Here is a 26322-nt window from a genome sequence, read left to right as displayed (position 1 = left end):
CTGCCATACAATCGGCGCCACCGGGCCCTCTGACCACCAGTCAGCAGGCAAGGCTGGTGAAGTGTCTTGCCCAAGGACACGACGGCTAAGATGGATGGAACTGGGGTTTGAACCGACAACAGGGTAACAGGTTGAACCCCTACCACCTGAACCACTGTCAGCCCTAACCAAAACATATTTCTTAAAAGTATATTCAAGTAAAAAATTTTGTTATATATATGTTACAGCTTGTTGAAGCTACAGTTCAAATTAAATGAAAAAAATCCACAAAAAACATAATCACTGACTTAAAAAATACCCATGCAGCTTGATGTAAAATGGCTATATTTACTTCAGAAACAAAGACAGTGGTTTAAATAATTTACCTAACCTGTGAATCAGACAAATATACCCATAGCTGATATCAAAATAGATTAAACACTGAGATTTTGCCTTAATGGGTCATTTATTAGCCACAGACAGATAAGAGCGACACTTTTTACTTACAGCTTAGGAAAAATAATTGCATGTAAATATGCCTCACAAATAAGGCTATTTCTGTCAGAAAACAATACATAAAAAACACAAACATACATTAAAACTAAAATGTACTTTTACACTCTGGATCTTATTTGTTCATGAATATGATACATATCCACATCATAAATGATCAGTATCTGGCATACAAGTTAAAAAGCAGAACAAGAACTTGTATAACACAAAGAGTTTGTTATCATGGTGCAGGAAAAAATAAACAAGAGCGAAGATACTATTTCATACCGACATCAGGTTCTTGTTTTAAACTCGTTAAAATATGAAATATGGTAATAAACAAATGAACAATATAAATCCAGGTCCACAGGACAATAAAAGTACTTAAGTTTGCCAGAAGGATCATATCATACAGTCATTCTAAAAAACGAGTACACCCTTTTTTTGGACATACTACAATTACTTACAATAATAAAAGTCAATTTAGCATTCTCTTTAATACACGTTACAATTCAGCAATTCAGATAAAAAAGTAACGCATGATATACGGGTATTGAATTGTGTTACTATTTAATCAACCAATACTAAGATGCAGAAACTGCGTGAACAGTTCCTGTCTGACTGACTGATTCCGTAAAAATCGAGTGGCTAAGTTCCAGCCATGTGCTGCTGATTAAATCCCCTTTTTTAATAGTGATCTCTGACTGCGAGGACCTCTGTGAAATTATGAACTGTTCGCTGGTTTGGAAAATTCAAGTGTCTGTCATCATGCCAAAGAGAACATGAGGTCGGAAAAGCTGTGGTTGCTGTCCATTATCAATCCATAACAAGGGTTATACAGAGAGATAAATCATTCACATGTAAAAAAGAAAATTCTGACAGCTAATTATTTAGAGAAGGTAGCCATGAAAACATCATGGGAAAAAGACATGACATAGTTTGGTTCTTCAACTGAGACAGCAATGATTAAAAAGTGTACAGGTAAATACAAAATATATATTTTTAATGTCAGGATAATATTTTTCTCATCAACATCTGTTTTATACCTTGAATAAGAGACGAATATTCTTTTAAACTGTTCAGAAATGATGGGATGTAGGTTTGTAATTTTCTAAAACAAATAGACTAACACCGATACACAGTTACATGGCAAAAAACCCACAAAACGTCTTAGGTGATGTCGTTTGGTGTCCTAAAATCACAATGAACAAAGCCAAAAAGCCAAAGTGTTTGGAAATAATCCCTAAAACCATATGTGGCAAAACAACAAACAAACACCCGAAACAAAATGTGAAAACTAGCTAGCATGGTGGTGGAGGCTTCATTACTAGAGTGTTTTTTACAACGACAGGAACTGGAAACAATTCCAAACAGTGCAACAACAGTCACCAAGTTACCTAAAGACACCCCGACTGACAGTTAAATCTAAGGCAAGTGTTTCTGAGCATAGCAGCAAATTTAGGTCAAAGCCAAAATACTTGCACAGTGATGCGATGCTATTTCTGCCCACAGTGGATGCACAAGCCATTTAATCACAAGTTTTACTCGGATCGGCCACTGAGTTTAGTTTCTTTTAAATAAACCATTACACAGTGAAATATTTAGTGTGTTGTTGTTCACCTGCAATTATGATTATGCTTAGATAACTTTGGCAACTTTGTAGTGATCAACTCACTTTATGTTTTAGTGACAGTTACCATTTCAGGATATAAAGAGGGTGTACTCACTTTTTTTAATTTAAAAGGAGGTCAAATTAAGTCTTAAAACTTTCCTACTTCAGAATGGTTAACCTTGAGTCTGTCTTTGCCATTCTGAATTGGAGCATCAATTTATCTTCAAAGTGGATCATTTTTCCTGAACCAGTTCATTTTCAGTGTCACTCACTGTTGCACCAAAGTTTTCATTTTTCTGACTGGTGTGCTGTCGTTGTGCTTGCATGCTGTACGCCCAGGCCCTGTCCACACCATGTCCCTCAATCCTGCAGGGGTTCCAGTCTGGGAAGGGGAAACGGCCAGCAACCACTAAGGCATCATCGGGAAGCTCGGCCTGCAACTTTTTCTTTAATAATGAAAGCTACAAACAAGAAAATATGGCATTACCGCTAAACCTACATGTACGTGAAAGTCTGTTTCAACAATGGGTTATGTGATTTCTAATGTCTTTATGTGGTTTCTAACACAGGAAAATGTGAAGGGTTAATCTTTCCAGCAATCCTGTTAAAATCTGTACCTAAATTGGCTAAATAGCTTTAGAAAATGCAGGTAAGAAGCTTCCTATTCATTAACAAAAAGTAGGCCATGGTTCACATATGATGCAACTTAAGTGTTTTAAAAGCATTTTTATAGGTCAACCTGCCTAAGGACTTTCAGTTTTAAGAAATTAGTTTCTGTAATGCCTGCAAGGGATGCACCACACCTTCTCCCAACTAAGAGCTATGTGTTCTGAACAATACATACCACACTGGGAGCCAGAAACACTGTGACATTCTTGCATTTTGACAAGTCAACCTGGGATTGAACACAAAGATTGTAAATAGACCAACAGGTTTAGCAGAAGCAATACAGCAAGAAACACACTCAACACTGAATTGGCTTTATTGTATTCAAAGCTTCTTAAGCTATATACTTACTTATGTGTCACAGATCATAGCAAAGACCTTCAGACTGGCGATGGGTTAAAAAGTTTGTACACATCTGCCCATGAATTCATTTAGTTTGATACTCACTAATATGCAAGTACCATCAACTTTTAGATTTTGTATGGGGGGTGGGGGAGCAAATTGCAAACTTTGTTTATACTTCCAGCTGGCTTCGGTAGAGTTATTAATATGAGTGAAAAGTGTCAAACCTTCCAGAGATCTTCTCGTCTGTATGACACCTTTCCGTGTTGACCTGCTCTCCAGGCATGAAAGCGTGCTAGCTGTACAAGCCAGGGGTTGAGCTCGTAGCCAACAGCAGGATTAAAGCCTTGCTGATAGGCTTCCAAAACCTGAACGGTTAAAGGAAACAACTGAAAACTAATAATCAGTGCGGTGAAATGATTTTTGTTCACATAGTTGTACTTACAATACGACCATCACCAGATCCCAAATCGACCAGACCTCCCGTTCGACCTCTCAACAAAGTCATCACATTTTTCACTTGACCTTTGCTGGCAGGGATGTAGGGGACCTGGAAGAATTTCATGCTCAGAGTCTATACAAACAAATGTCCTGCAGTTGTGAAGTTTAATGATGTACATCAAACCTGTAACTTCAATGGCACTTTTCGGAAGCCAGGCTGAAGGATTCCCACCCACATGGCATAGACAGCAAGCCCAGTGCCAGCAGCTATCTGTGCAACACCCCAACCTCCAATGTGCCTGGTCCTGAGGTCAGGAAACACCTCATCTGGCGTGTCGTCATCCATTTCTACAAGAAATTAGGAGAGACAGCAATTTAGCCACAGCCTGCCGCAGGGTGGCAGGGGATTCCTCGAGGATGCCAGAAAGTACCAGACTGGCCGTAAATGCTTGCCACGGCTGTTGCCGCTGTTTTTGTGGAAGCTGATGCTGATTATCGGCAAACGGGATGTCATTGTTGTTATAGCCTGTTACCTTTAAATAATGATGTCATTATTGATTATTATTTAATAAACAGCTTTAGACCCATAACATAAGGTGATTGTATTTACTTGACATGGAAAATAAATAGCACTATGTGTATGTGTGACGTGTTGAAAGGATGACGAAGATTTATTGCACAAACAGCCGGTTTATTATAGAGCACGAGCGGCTATTCTGAATTATCACTCACAGAAAATTGTAAATAAATGCTTAAAAACACGCTGGATGTCCCAGGCCATAAGGCTGCCATGAGGGCGCCAGAGGATGTCACGGGGGTCACTGTTGTATATTTACTTTGGCTATACTCTTTAGTGTCCACAAAGACTTATTAGTCTAATTAGTTTGTTCTTTACAAAGAATACTTTGTACAGAACAAAGTATTCAATGAGAATATTTCATTCATTCAGATCTAGGATGTGTTATGAGTGTTCCCTTTATTTTTCTGAGCATTGTATATTACATTTTGTGTGTATTACAACTATTTCTTACCTCCCTTGTGTAAACAAGCATCATACCGCATAGTAAGTTTTTACTGAAACTTTAAACAGGATTCAGCATTCAAACATATCTGGCAACCATTTCAAATTGATCCCACCAGCATATCCAGAAATAAAACCTTAACTCATTTGCCAAATAAATGTACTTTATTCTGTCAGTCAAAAAACATCTTTTATCTGTTTCTATGTTTTGCAGTTGCGCTCGCACACCCTAATTTACAGACACCCTACACACTGGCATGGGGGCCGTTGTCTAGGGTGCATCATGTGTTCTTAGTACATTATTAACTGCAGCAAGTTTTTGTAGCCTAGACCAAAAATGACATACAGAAAATGATACTATGATAAGTTTGTATCTTACTGTTAATTAATCCTTTCGTGAACTATGGGGTTATGTTGTATTTCGCGAACTGATCTAAAACTATCATAAAGCATGAATACAAGCAGAGAAGAAGTAATTCAAGTGCCAAAAACAAACTAAGCAGAATGAAACAGAGCTATGGACCATTGAGCAAAAGAGATCAAAAAAGTATGTCAATATTTTTCTATTAAAAATAGAAGTGACTTTCAATTTAGGTTAGAATGTTGGTTAAGAAACAACCAATAACTGCATCATTGTCTGCAGCTAACAACTGAGTAACAGGTTAGAGCTTCGAACAATACATGGAGAATGACCTATCAGTCTTGTCCCTCTGGCATCCTCTGGCACCCTGTGGCATCCCCTGGCACTCTGTGACATCCTCTGGCGCCCTGTGGCATCCTCCGGTACTCTGTGGCATCCCCTGGCACCCTGTGGCATCCCCTGGCACTCTGTGGCATCCTCTGGCACTCTGTGACATCCCCTGGCACTCTGTGACATCCCCTGGCACCCTGTGGCATCCCCTGGCACTCTGTGACATCCCCTGGCACTCTGTGACATCCTCTGGCACCCTGTGGCATCCCCTGGCACCCTGTGGCACCCTCTGGCACCCTGTGGCATCCTCTGGCACCCAGTGACATGCTCTGGCACCCTGTGGCATCCTCTGGCACCCTGTGGCATCCCCTGGCACCCTGTGACATCCTCTGGCACCCTGTGGCACCCTCTGGCACTCTGTGACATCCCCTGGCACTCTGTGGCATCCTCTGGCACCCTGTGACATGCTCTGGCACCCGGTGGCATCCCCTGGCACCCTGTGGCACCCTCTGGCACTCTGTGACATCCCCTGGCACTCTGTGACATCCCCTGGCACTCTGTGGCATCCCCTGGCACCCTGTGGCATCCCCTGGCACCCTGTGACATCCTCTGGCACCCTGTGGCATCCCCTGGCACTCTGTGGCATCCCCTGGCACTCTGTGACATCCCCTGGCACCCTGTGACATCCTCTGGCGCCCTGTGGCATGCTCTGTCACTCTGTGGCATCCATCCCCTGGCACTCTGTGACATCCCCTGGCACCCTGTGACATCCTCTGGCACTCTGTGGCATCCATCCCCTGGCAATCTGCGGCATCCCCTGGCACTCTGAGACATCCCCTGGCACTCTGTGGCATCCTCTGGCACCCTGTGACATGCTCTGTCACTCTGTGGCATCCATCCCCTGGCACCCTGTGACATCCCCTGGCACTCTGTGACATCCTCTGGCACCCTGTGGCATCCCCTGGCACTCTGTGGCATCCTCTGGCACCCGGTGACATGCTCTGGCACTCTGTGACATGCCCTGGCACTCTGTGGCATCCTCTGGCGCCCTGTGACATCCTCTGGCGCCCTGTGGCATCCCCTGGCGCCTTGTGACATCCTCTGGCGCCCTGTGACATCCCCTGGCACTCTGTGACATCCTCTGGCACCCTGTGGCATCCCCTGGCACTCTGTGGCATCCTCTGGCACCCTGTGGCATGCTCTGGCACCCTGTGACATCCTCTGGCGCCCTGTGGCATGCTCTGTCACCCTGTGGCATCCCCTGGCACTGTGTGTCATCCCCTGGCACTCTGTGGCATCCATCCCCTGGCACTCTGTGACATCCCCTGGCACTCTGTGACATCCCCTGGCACTCTGTGGCATCCCCTGGCACTCTGTGACATCCTCTGGCACCCTGTGACATGCTCTGGCACCCGGTGGCATCCTCTGGCACTCTGTGACATCCCCTGGCACTCTGTGGCATCCCCTGGCACTCTGTGACATCCTCTGGCACCCTGTGACTTGCTCTGGCACCCGGTGGCATCCTGTGGCACCCTGTGGCACCCTCTGGCACTCTGTGACATCCCCTGGCACTCTGTGACATCCCCTGGCACTCTGTGGCATCCCCTGGCACCCTGTGACATCCTCTGGCACCCTGTGGCATCCCCTGGCACTCTGTGGCATCCCCTGGCACCCTGTGACATCCTCTGGCACCCTGTGGCATCCTCTGGCACCCTGTGACATCCCCTGGCACTCTGTGACATCCCCTGGCACTCTGTGGCATCCCCTGGCACCCTGTGACATCCTCTGGCACCCTGTGACATCCCCTGGCACTCTGTGGCACCCTGTGGCATCCTCTGGCACCCTGTGACATGCTCTGGCACCCTGTGGCATCCCCTGGCACTCTGTGACATCCCCTGGCACTCTGTGACATCCTCTGGCACCCTGTGGCATCCTCTGGCACCCTGTGACATGCTCTGGCACCCGGTGGCATCCCCTGGCACCCTGTGGCACCCTCTGGCACTCTGTGACATCCTCTGGCACCCTGTGGCATCCTCTGGCACCCTGTGGCATCCCCTGGCACCCTGTGACATCCTCTGGCACCGTGTGGCATCCCCTGGCACTCTGTGGCATCCCCTGGCACTCTGTGACATCCCCTGGCACTCTGTGACATCCCCTGGCACTCTGTGGCATCCCCTGGCACCCTGTGACATCCTCTGGCGCCCTGTGGCATGCTCTGTCACTCTGTGGCATCCATCCCCTGGCACTCTGTGACATCCCCTGGCACCCTGTGACATCCTCTGGCACTCTGTGGCATCCATCCCCTGGCACTCTGCGGCATCCCCTGGCACTCTGAGACATCCCCTGGCACTCTGTGGCATCCTCTGGCACCCTGTGACATGCTCTGTCACTCTGTGGCATCAATCCCCTGGCACCCTGTGACATCCCCTGGCACTCTGTGACATCCTCTGGCACCCTGTGGCATCCCCTGGCACTCTGTGGCATCCTCTGGCACCCGGTGACATGCTCTGGCACTCTGTGACATGCCCTGGCACTCTGTGGCATCCTCTGGCGCCCTGTGACATCCTCTGGCGCCCTGTGGCATCCCCTGGCGCCCTGTGACATCCTCTGGCGCCCTGTGACATCCCCTGGCACCCTGTGGCATCCCCTGGCACTCTGTGGCATCCTCTGGCACCCTGTGGCATCCTCTGGCGCCCTGTGACATCCCCTGGCACTCTGTGACATCCTCTGGCACCCTGTGGCATCCCCTGGCACTCTGTGACATCCTCTGGAGCCCTGTGGCAGGCTCTGTCACCCTGTGGCATCCCCTGGCACCCTGTGGCATCCCCTGGCACTGTGTGTCATCCCCTGGCACTCTGTGGCATCCATCCCCTGGCACTCTGTGACATCCCCTGGCACTCTGTGACATCCCCTGGCACTCTGTGGCATCCCCTGGCACTCTGTGACATCCTCTGGCACCCTGTGACATGCTCTGGCACCCGGTGGCATCCTCTGGCACTCTGTGACATCCCCTGGCACTCTGTGACATCCTCTGGCACCCTGTGACATGCTCTGGCACCCGGTGGCATCCTCTGGCACCCTCTGGCACTCTGTGACATCCCCTGGCACTCTGTGACATCCCCTGGCACTCTGTGGCATCCCCTGGCACCCTGTGACATCCTCTGGCACCCTGTGGCATCCCCTGGCACTCTGTGGCATCCCCTGGCACCCTGTGACATCCTCTGGCACCCTGTGGCATCCTCTGGCACCCTGTGACATCCCCTGGCACTCTGTGACATCCCCTGGCACTCTGTGGCATCCCCTGGCACCCTGTGACATCCTCTGGCACCCTGTGACATCCCCTGGCACTCTGTGGCACCCTGTGGCATCCTCTGGCACCCTGTGACATGCTCTGGCACCCTGTGGCATCCCCTGGCACTCTGTGACATCCCCTGGCACTCTGTGGCATCCTCTGGCACCCTGTGACATCCTCTGGCACCCTGTGGCATCTTCTGGCACCCTGTGACATTCTCTGGCGCCCTGTGGCATGCTCTGGCACCCTGTGACATCCTCTGGCACCCTGTGGCATCCCCTGGCACTCTGTGGCATCCCCTGGCACCCGGTGGCATCCCCTGGCACCCTGTGGCATCCCCTGGCACCCTGTGACATCCTCTGGCACCCTGTGGCATGCTCTGGCACCCTGTGACATCCTCTGGCGCCCTGTGGCATGCTCTGTCACCCTGTGGCATCCCCTGGCACCCTGTGGCATCCCCTGGCACTCTGTGACATCCCCTGGCACCCTGTGACATCCCCTGGCACTCTGTGGCATCCCCTGGCACTCTGTGACATCCTCTGGCACCCTGTGACATGCTCTGGCACCCGGTGGCATCCTCTGGCACTCTGTGACATCCCCTGGCACTCTGTGGCATCCCCTGGCACCCTGTGACATCCTCTGGCACCCTGTGACATGCTCTGGCACCCGGTGGCATCCTCTGGCACCTTGTGGCACCCTCTGGCACTCTGTGACATCCCCTGGCACTCTGTGACATCCCCTGGCACTCTGTGGCATCCCCTGGCACCCTGTGACATCCTCTGGCACCCTGTGGCATCCCCTGGCACTCTGTGGCATCCCCTGGCACCCTGTGACATCCTCTGGCACCCTGTGGCATCCTCTGGCACCCTGTGACATCCCCTGGCACTCTGTGACATCCCCTGGCACTCTGTGGCATCCCCTGGCACCCTGTGACATCCTCTGGCACCCTGTGAAATCCCCTGGCACTCTGTGGCACCCTGTGGCATCCTCTGGCACCCTGTGACATGCTCTGGCACCCTGTGGCATCCCCTGGCACTCTGTGACATCCCCTGGCACTCTGTGGCATCCTCTGGCACCCTGTGACATCCTCTGGCACCCTGTGGCATCTTCTGGCACCCTGTGACATTCTCTGGCGCCCTGTGGCATGCTCTGGCACCCTGTGACATCCTCTGGCACCCTGTGGCATCCCCTGGCACTCTGTGGCAACCCCTGGCACCCGGTGGCATCCCCTGGCACCCTGTGGCATCCCCTGGCACCCTGTGACATCCCCTGGCACTCTGTGACATGCCCTGGAACTCTGTGGCATCCTCTGGCACCCTGTGACATCCTATGGCACCCTGTGGCATGCTCTGGCACCCTGTGACATCCTCTGGCGCCCTGTGGCATGCTCTGTCACCCTGTGGCATCCCCTGGCACCCTGTGGCATCCCCTGGCAACCTGTGGCATCCCCTGGCACTGTGTGACATCCCCTGGCACTCTGTGTCACCCTGTGGCATCCTCTGGCACTCTGTGACATCCCCTGGCATCCTCTGGCACTCTGTGGCATCCTCTGGCACCCTGTGGCATCCTCTGGCACCCTGTGACATGCTCTGGCACCCGGTGGCATCCCCTGGCACTCTGTGACATTCCCTGGCACTCTGTGGCATCCTCTGGCACCCTGTGACATGCTCTGACACCCTGTGGCATCCCCTTGCACTCTGTGACATCCCCTGGCACTCTGTGGCATCCCCTGGCGCCCTGTGACATCCTCTGGCGCCCTGTGACATCCCCTGGCACTCTGTGACATCCTCTGGCACCCTGTGGCATCCCCTGGCACTCTGTGGCATCCTCTGGCACCCTGTGGCATGCTCTGGCACCCTGTGACATCCTCTGGCGCCCTGTGGCATGCTCTGTCACCCTGTGGCATCCCCTGGCACCCTGTGGCATCCCCTGGCACTGTGTGTCATCCCCTGGCACTCTGTGGCATCCATCCCCTGGCACCCTGTGACATCCTCTGGCACCCTGTGGCATCCTCTGGCACCCTGTGGCATCCCCTGGCACTCTGTGGCATCCCCTGGCACCCTGTGACATCCTCTGGCACCCTGTGGCATCCTCTGGCACCCTGTGACATCCCCTGGCACTCTGTGACATCCCCTGGCACTCTGTGGCATCCCCTGGCACCCTGTGACATCCTCTGGCACCCTGTGACATCCCCTGGCACTCTGTGGCACCCTGTGGCATCCTCTGGCACTCTGTGGCATCCTCTGGCACCCTGTGACATCCTCTGGCACCCTGTGACATCCACTGGCACTCTGTGGCACCCTGTGGCATCCTCTGGCACTCTGTGACATGCTCTGGCACCCTGTGGCATCCCCTGGCACTCTGTGACATCCCCTGGCACTCTGTGGCATCCTCTGGCACCCTGTGACATCCTCTGGCACCCTGTGGCATCTTCTGGCACCCTGTGACATTCTCTGGCGCCCTGTGGCATGCTCTGGCACCCTGTGACATCCTCTGGCACCCTGTGGCATCCCCTGGCACTCTGTGGCATCCCCTGGCACCCGGTGGCATCCCCTGGCACCCTGTGGCATCCCCTGGCACCCTGTGACATCCCCTGGCACTCTGTGACATGCCCTGGAACTCTGTGGCATCCTCTGGCACCCTGTGACATCCTATGGCACCCTGTGGCATGCTCTGGCACCCTGTGATATCCTCTGGCGCCCTGTGGCATGCTCTGTCACCCTGTGGCATCCCCTGGCACCCTGTGGCATCCCCTGGCAACCTGTGGCATCCCCTGGCACTGTGTGACATCCCCTGGCACTCTGTGTCACCCTGTGGCATCCTCTGGCACTCTGTGACATCCCCTGGCATCCTCTGGCACTCTGTGGCATCCTCTGGCACCCTGTGGCATCCCCTGGCACTCTGTGACATGCTCTGGCACTCTGTGGCATCCTCTGGCACCCTGTGACATGCTCTGGCACCCGGTGGCATCCCCTGGCACTCTGTGACATTCCCTGGCACTCTGTGGCATCCTCTGGCACCCTGTGGCATCCTCTGGCACCCTGTGGCATCCTCTGGCACTCTGTGGCATCCTCTGGCACCCTGTGACATGCTCTGGCACCCTGTGGCATCCCCTGGCACTCTGTGACATGCCCTGGAACTCTGTGGCATCCTCTGGCACCCTGTGGCATGCTCTGGCACCCTGTGACATCCTCTGGCGCCCTGTGGCATGCTCTGTCACCCTGTGGCATCCCCTGGCACCCTGTGGCATCCCCTGGCAACCTGTGGCATCCCCTGGCACTGTGTGACATCCCCTGGCACTCTGTGTCACCCTGTGGCATCCTCTGGCACTCTGTGACATCCCCTGGCATCCTCTGGCACTCTGTGGCATCCTCTGGCACCCTGTGGCATCCCCTGGCACTCTGTGACATGCTCTGGCACTCTGTGGCATCCTCTGGCACCCTGTGACATGCTCTGGCACCCGGTGGCATCCCCTGGCCCTCTGTGACATTCCCTGGCACTCTGTGGCATCCTCTGGCACCCTGTGACATGCTCTGACACCCTGTGGCATCCCCTTGCACTCTGTGACATCCCCTGGCACTCTGTGGCATCCTCTGGCACCCTGTGGCATCCTCTGGCACCCTGTGACATCCTCTAGCGCCCTGTGGCATGCTCTGGCACCCTGTGACATCCTCTGGCACCCTGTGACATCCTCTGGCACCCTGTGGCATGCTCTGGCACCCTGTGGCATTCTCTGGCACCCTGTGGCATCCCCTGGCACCCTGTGACATCCTCTGGCACCCTGTGGTATGATCTGGCACCCTGTGACATCCTCTGGCGCCCTGTGGCATGCTCTGTCACCCTGTGGCATCCCCTGGCACTCTGTGACATCCCCTGGCACTCTGTGGCATCCATGCCCTGGCACCCTGTGGCATCTTCTGGCACCCTGTGGCATCCTCTGGCACTCTGTAGCAAAAACTTGCTGCAGTTAATAATGTACTAAGAACACATGATGCACCCTAGACAACGGCCCCCATGCCAGTGTGTAGGGTGTCTAGTAAGTCTTTGTGGACACTAAAGAGTATAGCCAAAGTAAATATACAACAGTGACCCGCGTGACATCCTCTGGCACCCTGTGGCAGCCCCTGGCACCCTGTGGCAGCCCCTGGCACCCTGTGGCATCCCCTGGCAACCTGTGGCATCCCCTGGCACTGTGTGACATCCCCTGGCACTCTGTGTCACCCTGTGGCATCCTCTGGCACTCTGTGACATCCCCTGGCATCCTCTGGCACTCTGTGGCATCCTCTGGCACCCTGTGGCATCCCCTGGCACTCTGTGACATGCTCTGGCACTCTGTGGCATCCTCTGGCACCCTGTGACATGCTCTGGCACCCGGTGGCATCCCCTGGCCCTCTGTGACATTCCCTGGCACTCTGTGGCATCCTCTGGCACCCTGTGACATGCTCTGACACCCTGTGGCATCCCCTTGCACTCTGTGACATCCCCTGGCACCCTGTGGCATCCTCTGGCACCCTGTGACATCCTCTAGCGCCCTGTGGCATGCTCTGGCGCCCTGTGGCATGCTCTGTCACCCTGTGGCATCCCCTGGCACCCTGTGGCATCCCCTGGCACTCTGTGACATCCCCTGGCACTCTGTGACATCCCCTGGCACTCTGTGGCATCCCCTGGCACTCTGTGACATCCTCTGGCACCCTGTGACATGCTCTGGCACCCGGTGGCATCCTCTGGCACTCTGTGACATCCCCTGGCACTCTGTGGCATCCCCTGGCACTCTGTGACATCCTCTGGCACCCTGTGACATGCTCTGGCACCCGGTGGCATCCTCTGGCACCTTGTGGCACCCTCTGGCACTCTGTGACATCCCCTGGCACTCTGTGACATCCCCTGGCACTCTGTGACATCCCCTGGCACCCTGTGACATCCTCTGGCACCCTGTGGCATCCCCTGGCACTCTGTGGCATCCCCTGGCACCCTGTGACATCCTCTGGCACCCTGTGGCATCCTCTGGCACCCTGTGGCATCCCCTGGCACTCTGTGACATCCCCTGGCACTCTGTGGCATCCCCTGGCACCCTGTGACATCCTCTGGCACCCTGTGAAATCCCCTGGCACTCTGTGGCACCCTGTGGCATCCTCTGGCACCCTGTGACATGCTCTGGCACCCTGTGGCATCCCCTGGCACTCTGTGACATCCCCTGGCACTCTGTGGCATCCTCTGGCACCCTGTGACATCCTCTGGCACCCTGTGGCATCTTCTGGCACCCTGTGACATTCTCTGGCTCCCTGTGGCATGCTCTGGCACCCTGTGACATCCTCTGGCACCCTGTGGCATCCCCTGGCACTCTGTGGCAACCCCTGGCACCCGGTGGCATCCCCTGGCACCCTGTGGCATCCCCTGGCACCCTGTGACATCCCCTGGCACTCTGTGACATGCCCTGGAACTCTGTGGCATCCTCTGGCACCCTGTGACATCCTATGGCACCCTGTGGCATGCTCTGGCACCCTGTGACATCCTCTGGCGCCCTGTGGCATGCTCTGTCACCCTGTGGCATCCCCTGGCACCCTGTGGCATCCCCTGGCAACCTGTGGCATCCCCTGGCACTGTGTGACATCCCCTGGCACTCTGTGTCACCCTGTGGCATCCTCTGGCACTCTGTGACATCCCCTGGCATCCTCTGGCACTCTGTGGCATCCTCTGGCACCCTGTGGCATCCTCTGGCACCCTGTGACATGCTCTGGCACCCGGTGGCATCCCCTGGCACTCTGTGACATTCCCTGGCACTCTGTGGCATCCTCTGGCACCCTGTGACATGCTCTGACACCCTGTGGCATCCCCTTGCACTCTGTGACATCCCCTGGCACTCTGTGGCATCCCCTGGCGCCCTGTGACATCCTCTGGCGCCCTGTGACATCCCCTGGCACTCTGTGACATCCTCTGGCACCCTGTGGCATCCCCTGGCACTCTGTGGCATCCTCTGGCACCCTGTGGCATGCTCTGGCACCCTGTGACATCCTCTGGCGCCCTGTGGCATGCTCTGTCACCCTGTGGCATCCCCTGGCACCCTGTGGCATCCCCTGGCACTGTGTGTCATCCCCTGGCACTCTGTGGCATCCATCCCCTGGCACCCTGTGACATCCTCTGGCACCCTGTGGCATCCTCTGGCACCCTGTGGCATCCCCTGGCACTCTGTGGCATCCCCTGGCACCCTGTGACATCCTCTGGCACCCTGTGGCATCCTCTGGCACCCTGTGACATCCCCTGGCACTCTGTGACATCCCCTGGCACTCTGTGGCATCCCCTGGCACCCTGTGACATCCTCTGGCACCCTGTGACATCCCCTGGCACTCTGTGGCACCCTGTGGCATCCTCTGGCACTCTGTGGCATCCTCTGGCACCCTGTGACATCCTCTGGCACCCTGTGACATCCCCTGGCACTCTGTGGCACCCTGTGGCATCCTCTGGCACTCTGTGACATGCTCTGGCACCCTGTGGCATCCCCTGGCACTCTGTGACATCCCCTGGCACTCTGTGGCATCCTCTGGCACCCTGTGACATCCTCTGGCACCCTGTGGCATCTTCTGGCACCCTGTGACATTCTCTGGCGCCCTGTGGCATGCTCTGGCACCCTGTGACATCCTCTGGCACCCTGTGGCATCCCCTGGCACTCTGTGGCATCCCCTGGCACCCGGTGGCATCCCCTGGCACCCTGTGGCATCCCCTGGCACCCTGTGACATCCCCTGGCACTCTGTGACATGCCCTGGAACTCTGTGGCATCCTCTGGCACCCTGTGACATCCTATGGCACCCTGTGGCATGCTCTGGCACCCTGTGATATCCTCTGGCGCCCTGTGGCATGCTCTGTCACCCTGTGGCATCCCCTGGCACCCTGTGGCATCCCCTGGCAACCTGTGGCATCCCCTGGCACTGTGTGACATCCCCTGGCACTCTGTGTCACCCTGTGGCATCCTCTGGCACTCTGTGACATCCCCTGGCATCCTCTGGCACTCTGTGGCATCCTCTGGCACCCTGTGGCATCCCCTGGCACTCTGTGACATGCTCTGGCACTCTGTGGCATCCTCTGGCACCCTGTGACATGCTCTGGCACCCGGTGGCATCCCCTGGCACTCTGTGACATTCCCTGGCACTCTGTGGCATCCTCTGGCACCCTGTGGCATCCTCTGGCACCCTGTGGCATCCTCTGGCACTCTGTGGCATCCTCTGGCACCCTGTGACATGCTCTGGCACCCTGTGGCATCCCCTGGCACTCTGTGACATGCCCTGGAACTCTGTGGCATCCTCTGGCACCCTGTGGCATGCTCTGGCACCCTGTGACATCCTCTGGCGCCCTGTGGCATGCTCTGTCACCCTGTGGCATCCCCTGGCACCCTGTGGCATCCCCTGGCAACCTGTGGCATCCCCTGGCACTGTGTGACATCCCCTGGCACTCTGTGTCACCCTGTGGCATCCTCTGGCACTCTGTGACATCCCCTGGCATCCTCTGGCACTCTGTGGCATCCTCTGGCACCCTGTGGCATCCCCTGGCACTCTGTGACATGCTCTGGCACTCTGTGGCATCCTCTGGCACCCTGTGACATGCTCTGGCACCCGGTGGCATCCCCTGGCCCTCTGTGACATTCCCTGGCACTCTGTGGCATCCTCTGGCACCCTGTGACATGCTCTGACACCCTGTGGCATCCCTTGCACTCTGTGACATCCCCTGGCACTCTGTGGCATCCTCTGGCACCCTGTGGCATCCTCTGGCACCCTGTGACATCCTCTGGCACCCTGTGGCATGCTCTGGCACCCTGTGGCATTCTCTGGCACCCTGTGGCATCCCCTGGCACCCTGTGACATCCTCTGGCACCCTGTGGTATGATCTGGCACCCTGTGACATCCTCTGGCGCCCTGTGGCATGCTCTGTCACCCTGTGGCATCCCCTGGCACTCTGTGACATCCCCTGGCACTCTGTGGCATCCATGCCCTGGCACCCTGTGGCATCTTCTGGCACCCTGTGGCATCCTCTGGCACTCTGTAGCAAAAACTTGCTGCAGTTAATAATGTACTAAGAACACATGATGCACCCTAGACAACGGCCCCCATGCCAGTGTGTAGGGTGTCTAGTAAGTCTTTGTGGACACTAAAGAGTATAGCCAAAGTAAATATACAACAGTGACCCGCGTGACATCCTCTGGCACCCTGTGGCAGCCCCTGGCACCCTGTGGCAGCCCCTGGCACCCTGTGGCATCCTCTGGCGCCCTCATGGCATCCTCTGGCGCCCTCATAGCAGCCTTATGGCCTGGGACATCCAGCGTGTTTTTAAGCATTTATTTATAATTTTCTGTGAGTGATAATTCAGAATAGCCGCTCGTGCTCTATAATAAACCGGCTGTTTGTGCAATAAATCTTCGTCATCCTTTCAACACGTCACACATACACATAGTGTATTTATTTTCCATGTCAAGTAAATACAATCACCTTATGTTATGGGTCTAAAGCTGTTTATTAAATAATAATCAATAATGACATCATTATTTAAAGGTAACAGGCTATAACAACAATGACATCCCGTTTGCCGATAATCAGCATTCTCCACTGACGGGCATTTCCAACCCGGCTTATTGTTTTTAGACCATTCTTTGTCAACATGGGAGATGGTGTGAAAATCCCAGTAGATTAGCAGTTTATGAAATACTCAAGACAACAACCGTACTACGTTCAAAGTCAATTAAGTCGTCTGTTTTCTCTCCAACAAAGCTCAATTCTTCTTCTTCTGGTGTTTAATGGCGGTTGGCAAGAAACTGTAGGTGTGCATTACCGCCACCACTAGTATGGAGTGTGCTTCATCATGGATTTGTATATGTTTGCTCCCTATTGTCTTTTGTAATGAAACTATTATACTACACTTTCTTTAATCCTTTCAAATTCTCTCTTCATACCTCTTCTTTCCAGCTCATATTTCTGACACTCTATAAAATTCATCCTTCCCACAGTAGTCACCTTGTCCTGTATTATGTTTATGTATTTTAAAAAGTGTATAATTAAGTCCTGTATGTCCTAATCTTAGTCTTGTCATTACCCTTTCCTCCTTTCTGCTCCTTCTTCCAGATCTTTTTTCACCAACTGCCTTTTTGATCCTATAAAACCATCTTCCTTTTCTTTCTCCATCCCACCTTTTCTGCCATTCTTCCTTCAATTTTTTGTTTGATGCTTTTACTACCTTGTGGCGTTCCATTGTCTACAGCATATTTTGTTGATATTTCTTGACCTATTTTAACTTGAAGAGTTCTATTTGTTAAAAATTTTTGAATCCAGTTAAACACTTTCCCATTGATTTTCATTTTATTTAATTTAATCATTAATCCTTCAACCCACATCATGTCATAAGCCTTCTCTATGTCAAAAAATACAGCAACTACATTTTCTTTATTAACTTGCGCTCTTCTGATTTCATGTTCTAAACACAACGTTGGATCATTAATATTTCTCCCTTTTCTAAAACCACTTTGCACTTTAGTAATGTACCTGTTGCTATTCAAATAATATGTTAATCTATTATGAATCATTTTTTCCATTATTTTGCATATATTTAAAGTTAATGCAGTGGGTCTATAATTTTCTGGTTTTGTATTATCTTTTCTTGGTTTAGTTATTGGTTTGATGATTGACTCCTTCCAGCTCTGAGGCAGCTCCCCTTCCTCCCAGACTTTATTATAAAGCTCTAATATGACGTCTTTGGAGGATTCACTGAGATGTTGTATCATTGTGTAATTAATGTGATCTTTACCAGGTGCCGTATTCTTAATTTTTCTAAGCACAGAGTTCAGTTCTGCTTTTGTAAATGGTTTATTCATCAAGTTATTTGTTCCTTCAGTGTTCTGTAGTAAATATTTGTATTTCAGTTTTGTGGCTTCCCTCCCTTTCCTTCCCTCATCACTAATGTTACTTGAGCTATGAATTTTATTAAATGTTTTAGCTAGTATTTCAGCTTTTTCTTCATCTTTTATTATAGTTGTGTTTTTTACATTTAATATTGGATATCCATATTCTTTCTTAATACCATTCATTCTTTTAATTGTTTTCCATATTTTATCAATTTGTGTTTCTCTCCCTATCGTGCTACAAAAATTCCTCTAATATTCTCTTTTTGCATTCCTAATAATTTTCCTCACCATTGCTTGTTTTCTTTTATATTCAATGAGATTCTGAAATACTGGATTTTTTTTAAGTGCTTTAAATGATTTATTTCTTAATTTTATTACTTCTCTACATTCACTTGTCCACCATGGTACCATTCTCTTATGGTATCTTTCTCCTTTTTTTTATTGAATTTTCTGCAGCTTCTATAATTATCTTACAAACACATTCATTTATATTATTTACATCCATTTTCATATCTATTTTTCCTAGCTTCTTTTCACTGAGATATTGAAATTTAATCCAGTCTGTCTTATTAAAATTCCATTTATTTATTTTTATATTCTTAATGTTTAATGTTAGTTCTGTTCTGATCTTAATGGGATAATGATCACTACCTATTGTTGTATTTTTATCTATATCCCACTCACATACACCAGCTAACGAATTTGATACCAAAGTTAAATCAATTGCTGACTCTGTTCCTGTTCTTACATTAATTCTTGTACCCCTTCCATCATTAAGACATACTCAATTTTTTGTTTCTATTATTTCTTCTATAACTTGTCCGTTTTTATCATTACATTTTCCCCATATTGTGCTATTAGCATTAAAGTCCCCGCAGCATATTACTTTCTCCTCCAGATATTCTAACATCTCCTCCATCCACTCCATTGATAATGTTTTACATGGATTATAAAATTAATTATCTTACATTTTCCTTCTTTTTCCCAAATTTCAACAACTATATACTCTAAATCTTTACTTTTTCCTACTATTTGATATTGTACTCTGTCCTTTATAAATATCGCACACCCTCCTCCATTTCCTTCTGGTTGATCCCTTCTTATACTACCATACCCTTTAATAACAAAATCTAATGTTGGTTTTAACCATGTCTCCTGTACACAAATCACCTCTGGTTTCTCTTCAAGTTTATTAATATATCCTTTCAGTCCCTGTCCATTAGCTATCAGACTTCTTGCATTGTAGTATTATCATATATTATCAGCTGAGGTTCCTGGTCTCCCCTCTGTTTCCAACCTCTTATTGATGTCCTTCCTAAGATCCCTCCTTGAAACCCAGAAATTTTTCTGCTCCTCTCACAATTATTTTAATTTTTTCAGTTTTATGTTTGGCCCTGACAGTGCAATTGATATGTAAGCAATGAATAGTATTAATTTTTCTACCAATAAATTCTCCTCTGTTTGCAGTTTTTGAGGAATTTCTCTCTCTTTTTGTTCCACCTCTCTTGCCCTTTCACACTTTTGACGGCTTCTGCATAACTTGTCTTTTTGCTCACCTTAACTTGTTGGATTTCCTTTGCTGTTTTCCTCACCACACATCCTCCACATGTAACCCTATGTTGACCTCCACAGTTACAACCTTTTTCTTGCACTTCTTTACAGTCTTCTATCTTGTGATCTTCTCCACACCTCTGCTTTCCTTTGCAAACTGCTAGTATGTGTCCATATCTCTGCCATTTATAACGTCTAAATGGTGGAGGGATATATGGTCTTACTTGGAAGCTCAAGAATCCTATTTTTAGGTTTTCTGGCAAGATTGTTTCTGCAAATTCAATCATCACTGACAGACTTCCTACTCTTTCTCCGTTGACAGTTTTTGATCATCTCTTCAGCGAGTTCACATTTGCACCAGTAATGCTTCTTTTTATTTTGTCTAAATCTTCATCCTGAGGGATACCATAAATCACCCCCCGGATTGATTTATTTTCTCCTAAAATCTTTCTCTCTACAACCATTTTCTTTCCAATGCTTTCTACATGTAGAGCCTTCATTTTTTGTTCTTCATATTAACACGTCACTAATAAGTTTCCGTCTCTTAATACTTTCACCATTTCTAAATCTCCTATTTTCTTTTTTATTTCTCTAGAAATCACTATCGGGCTCAGGTTATTGTGTTCCTCCTCATTCCTTAATTTTATTATTATTTTAAATTCTTCCTTCAGTATTTTACTTCTAACTATTCTCTCTTCATCCGAGCTGCTTCCTTCCATCTCTCGCTTGTTACCCTGACTTTCAAACATCCCTCCTTCCTCCTATTCCCACTTCCTCTTCCTCTCCCCCTACCTACCGGTGTCCATCCCTCAAAATCCATATCTTCCCCTTCTCCTGCCTGTACTTCCATCCGAACCATTCACATACCAGTTTATGCCTTATTCCGCCGTTTCCAATATGAAAGCAAGTTTATCCAGTAAGCCAAAAAAAAATTGGTCCCGAGATCAAACTTCTGTCCTAAGAGAGAGCGAAATCCCTCCAAAAACCGATTCCAAAGCTCAGTTAGGACATAGGCTTGTCGTGTTCTTCTTCTTCTTCTTGTATTATTTTTGGCGGTTGGCAAATAACTTTATGGGTGCATTACCGCCACCGACTGATATGTAGTGTGGTTCTTCGTGGTTTTAAATCTTATTTACTTTTACAACAATCAAATTCTATTTATTAATTTGGTTTTTTTGAAAAATGTAACTATGATTTGAATATGTCTGCTACCTAAACTTTTTTGCAAAGTATCTATCAAATTAAAATTTTCTTTAATACCTACAAATTCTCTCCTCAAAATTGTTCTTTCTTTCTTGTTCATATTTCTGACACTTCAATATTACATGTTCTATTGTTTCCTCCTCTCCACAATGATCACATTTTCCTGTATTATGTTTCTTTATTTTAAACAATGTAGAATTAAGTCCTGTATGTCCAAGTCTTAATCTTGTAATTAACCTTTCCTCTGTTCTGCTCCTTCTTCCAGTTCTTACTTCTCCTACTATCTTGTTGATTCTGTAAAACCATCTTCCTTTCCTTTCTTCATCCCACCTTTTTTGCCACTCTTTCCTGATTCTCTGTTTAATTATATTTCTTGCCTCTGAACTACTAATATTAATTATAAAACTAATGTTGTTTTGTGTTGCCTTCTTTGCTATCCTGTCCGCCATCTCATTCCCTCCAACTCCTACATGTGCTGATACCCATAAAAACACTAATATTAATCCCATCCTTTGTATTATAAATAAAGTATGTTTTATTTCCAACAAAATGTCTGGTCTACCCTCTGAATGATTATGTTTTAAACTTAATAATGCTGAACTTGAGTCTGAACAAATTATTGTTTTCAGTGGTTTTATATCCTCCACCTACTGCACTGCTGGCAATATGGCTAATAATTCTCCTGAATATATCGATAATCCATCTGTAAGTTTTTTTCCTACTTTTAATTTAAATTCTGGAATTATAAATGCTGCTCCTATTTTTTCATCTGTTTTTAGGCTTGTTTAGAGCTTTAATTGAGATGCTGCCATGTGATTGGCTGAATAGCGCCGCTGGGAGCGCACACTTCCTTTACGTCTTCCGGCTGGCAGTTTGTGTAAAGAACTACATAACCAATCATGTCTTTAGCGGTAGTGCACATTTACTTCCGGGAAAGGTGGTTAACAAGCTGAAATGTTTGTTTTTTAAGTCAGCGTACTTAAAATGTAGACGTGTGATCTCTAATAAAGCTGTTCATGGACAGACACCGTTCGCTCTACAAAGGAACCACTCCGCCATGGAAGGAAACTTACCGAAAGGTTTGCAGCAAATTCTTAACATTAGCTTCAGTTAGCATAGCTCGTTAGCATGTTGACATGCTGTTTGGGTGAATGTTTTGTAATTTTTTGACTGTTTTTAAAAGCGGTGTGTGGACAGGCTGAAGAACAGCCGCTCCAAGCTGCTGGACAGATACCGGCAGATGGGAGAAGATCAGCCGTGGAGGAGTTCAGGGGCCTCTATCATCGTCCAGGAGGTGATGGAGGAGGAGTGGAGCGTCTTGCAGTCAGAGGATCAGAGTATGCCCTCACTGTGGGGCCCTGACGGCATGGCAGAGGTCGGGCACCGTAACATACTGCTGAACTATCTCTGTAAGAACATCTTCTGATTTCTGTTCTTTCAACCAGATGTTCAGTGTTATGAAGGAGTGTGATGAACTGGCGATGCTGGAGGAAATCCATCAGGAGCTCATGTCTCAAGGTGATCTATCTATGATACACTGTTGAACAATAAGTGTATTAACCTTTTTAATACAGTGTCTAAGAGCAGTATTCAAACCCTTTAAACATTTGCACATTTTGTAACATTACAACCATAGACTATAATGTATTTCATTGGAATTGTATGCAATAGACTAACATGAAGTAGTTCATAATTATGAGATGGAAAAGGATAATAAATGGTTCTGCTGCAGTTGAAGCTGACAGTCTTTTGGGGTGTGTATTTATCAGCTTTGCTGATCTAGAGACTAATAATTTTGCCCTTTCTCTGCAAAGTACCTCAGACTCAAGTCATATTGAATGGAGAGCCTCTGTAAACAAGGATTTTGAAATTTTGCCACAAATTCTTGGTTGGATTTGGATCTGGACTTTAATTGGCCCATTCTACCACATGAATATGCTTTTGATATAGACCATTTCTGCATAATTTTGGCTGTATGTTTAGGGTTGTACTCCAGCTGGAAGGTGAATCTCCGCCTCAGTCTTTAGTAGCTTCTAATAGGTTTTTGACTCCATCCATCTCCCCATCAGCTCAGACCAGCTTCCCTGTCCTTGCTGAAAAGGAAGCATCCCTACAGCATGACGCCATGTTTCAGGGTGGGGGTGATGTGCAGCATTCGTTTTCTGGCCACACAAACAAGACTTTTTAAGGCTATGTTTTAACTAGAACAGTCTGAGCTGTGGAACTCTGCAGCCCATCTAGAGTTACCATGGGCTTCTTGGATGCTTCTCTGATTAATGCCCCCCTTGCCTGTGTTGTCAGGTTTAGCTGACAGCCATGTCTTAGTAGGCTGGCAGTTGTGCCTTACTCTTCCAATATTTGATGGACTGAACAGTGCACTGAATTTCATTATTGGGGTATTGGAGTAAATCGGGTTGAATAGAAACGCAAATCGCACCTTAGATTTTAATCTGAAAAAGATGTTAAACCATGCACCTTTTTTCTTTCCCTCAGAGTTATGAACTACTTTGTGCTGGCCTTAAAATCATCATAAAATACTTGAACGTTTGTAGCTGTAGCAGGACAAAATGTTGTAACGTTCTAGGGGAATGCACACTTTAACAAGTCATCAGAGAGATTGGTAGTTTGGGCCGTCAAAGCCTGATCAAAGCTGTGTGTGCTTTTCTTTCTGCTGCAGAAATGTCTATAATCGAGGAGTATGAGAGGAACCTGCAGTTTGAGCAGCAGTACATATCATCTGTTGTGGAGGGAATGGATGAGATGCATATTATTTGCCCCATATGTCACATGTAGGTCTGAGAGCTTTAAAGGTAGAAAACTGGCAGCACAAGATAGGTGCCTATTTTTGAATGATCCCGTTTTAATGCCAGGCAGTTGGTGTGTGGATTTCAGATATTTTGTTGTTTTTTTCATTGCAGCAAAGGCCTTGGCTCATTTTTAGCTTGTTAATCTTACAGGAACAACTTGACCATCAACAGCTATTTTATCTCCTGCCCTTGTGGACTTTACATCAACACTAAGGTTTGTGCCGCTCACTTTTATGTGTGTATCAACTTATTGCAAAGGAACGTCTGTTTTCTCTTTTTACTAAAATATTTAACAGATTTTATTTATTTTTATTACTTTGCACGGCAACATATCCCCAGCCCACACACCTGATACCAGAGATCTGCAGATAAAAAAGAAAGATAAACGACTATGGGGTTCCAACCACATAAAATAATTCACTGACAGACCCACTCATGTATGACCTGATACCTGATGGAAGGTTACATTTAAGAAACCTCAGATATTTTTGTTCGGCTGATGGCAAGCACCATTTAGCTGGATGTCACTCTATGATCCTGTGGCGACGCCAAGCTCATAACCAAACCTGAGCATGGTTTCAGTGTTCAGAAATGTTATAAAAGGAGGGGAATTGAAAGGAAAACTAAAAAGTCACTTTCTGTTGGAGCTTTATCACCTTAAAAAGGTTTCAAGACTTTTTTGGACAAAAGCATTGATAGAAAAGGTGCAGGAATGGAAAGCATTGGAGCAAAGTTATCACTGATGGGTCCTCCTCCTCATGATTTGGCTCATTTGGAAAATATCATTTGTCTGCAGAACCAAAGGTGAGAGCTACCATTAGTCCTCTCAATCAAATAGTGACCCATCCACATGTGCCCTGTTGCTTCTCAATCAAAGGAGTGAGCTTACTCCAAATTCTGTTAATGAATACTGCTCCGATCAGAGAGTGACATCAAAACATCCTTGAGAACAAGTTCTTCCAACAATCCAGGCACAGTTTGGTAAGGATCTGTGGATTTTTCAACATGATGGAGCAACGTGTCGGAGGGCAAAAATGATGTCCAGAGTTCCTACAGTCTGGGATTTGATCTGAGTATTTTCTAGCAGTGGAAAAGCACGAACAAATGTCAGTCCATTACCAGACTTTATTCCCTGTTCCTTCTGTCCACAAGATGCATCCATGAATCCACCCACTAATTCATCCTTCAGCCTGTCTATTCATCTACCCATCCATCAATTGTCCATTTATTCCTTTATTTTCATATCAATCCTAAAAGTTTGCTAAACATCAGAGTCTCAAAGTATGGAAGTGTGACATGAGAAATGTGCTGAAACCTGGAATAAACTGATTTATAGATATAGGAAATGCCCAAGACTAGGGTTGGTCAGCAACAGTCAAGGTCTGGCCTAGAAGATGATGTCCAGCTTCTCGGAGAGAATAAGCAAAGTTTTGAAGAAGGATTTTTATAGAATGACTCTTGGCAAAAGTTGCCTAAGTTGCCTAAACTTGTGAAATTTATTTCTATGTTTTTTTTTCTTATATCCAGACACACTTAAAAATAAAGCCATTTCTCTCACTGCACAAACCTTCATCTATGACTGTTTATTAAAGCTTCGTGGAATCTGTAGTTTTAAACACTGTTTAGCATGTGATATTGTGACTCCAATGTGGCTAAAGAAATGAACTGTGGATTTTTACTGTCATTTTTCTCTGCTGGTTAGAAGCAGAACATCACTCCAGATGTCCTGCAGGACCTCCTGGAGTCCAGGGTGTCGGAGCACATGGAAGACTGTCTGCACAACCCTGTTTTCTCTGTAGCTCCCAGCACAGAGAGCTCTCCCACCCTGCTGATAAGCTGCGAGGTACGCCACATTCTCCATAAACCTATTTTGACTAAACTGCTGAGAGCTCAAACGATTGTAGTATTTCTGTTTTAAAAAAAGATTGCATAATTTAGATGCGTATAGTTTGTGTTCAAATGTTATTAAAATAATTTCCTTCTGTTCTTCTTTCAGGCTTGTGACTACTTGTCTGTTGTCTTGTAGTTGCAATCTGCTGTCAGGAAAACATTTGTCTAACATATAATTTTTAGCTTATTTTTGTTCTCTGAATTTTTTTTGTGGAATAAAGTCATTTTATATTAAGTGTTGCTGTCCTCTGAAGCTTTGACTAATTTAGTTACCCACACTGCCTTGCAAGTATTCCTTCCCCTTGAACCGTTGCACATTTTGTCACCTTGTAAGAACTTAATGTGAAGTGGAGCGAAAAACTGCAAATTACATAATCAGTGAAGGTTTTTTTTAAATTGATTTATTATAAATTAATCAACTACAAGAAGTCCCTGAACTGCTATAACATGCAGT

At 48.3% G+C, this 26322-nt stretch overlaps 2 protein-coding genes across 2 annotated transcripts; one reads left to right on the top strand and one right to left on the bottom strand.

Annotated features, from left to right (window-relative positions):
- Window positions 1-432: 432 nt before the first annotated feature.
- On the bottom strand, window positions 433-21022 carry LOC124863789 (adenine nucleotide translocase lysine N-methyltransferase-like). Its single transcript, XM_047358276.1, has 6 exons — window positions 20836-21022; window positions 3717-3880; window positions 3537-3641; window positions 3319-3459; window positions 2928-2978; window positions 433-2544 (listed from the first exon to the last, which is right to left on the bottom strand). The coding sequence occupies exons 2-6, from the start codon at window positions 3876-3878 to the stop codon at window positions 2317-2319; spliced, it is 687 nt and encodes a 228-aa protein (XP_047214232.1). The 5' UTR covers window positions 3879-3880; window positions 20836-21022; the 3' UTR covers window positions 433-2316.
- Window positions 21023-22064: 1042 nt separating this feature from the next.
- On the top strand, window positions 22065-26103 carry LOC124864361 (RPA-interacting protein A-like). The gene is made up of 7 exons (XM_047359128.1): window positions 22065-22250; window positions 22355-22546; window positions 22617-22689; window positions 23849-23960; window positions 24129-24192; window positions 25681-25821; window positions 25975-26103. Exons 1-7 carry the CDS (start codon window positions 22188-22190, stop codon window positions 26002-26004), a joined length of 675 nt encoding a protein of 224 aa, XP_047215084.1. The 5' UTR covers window positions 22065-22187; the 3' UTR covers window positions 26005-26103.
- Window positions 26104-26322: the final 219 nt, after the last annotated feature.

The sequence above is a fragment of the Girardinichthys multiradiatus genome, chromosome Y, assembly GCF_021462225.1.
Source record: "Girardinichthys multiradiatus isolate DD_20200921_A chromosome Y, DD_fGirMul_XY1, whole genome shotgun sequence".
NCBI lineage: Eukaryota > Metazoa > Chordata > Actinopteri > Cyprinodontiformes > Goodeidae > Girardinichthys > Girardinichthys multiradiatus.
Note: the sequence above shows the minus strand (reverse complement) of the source record. Positions and strands in the feature narration are given on the sequence as shown.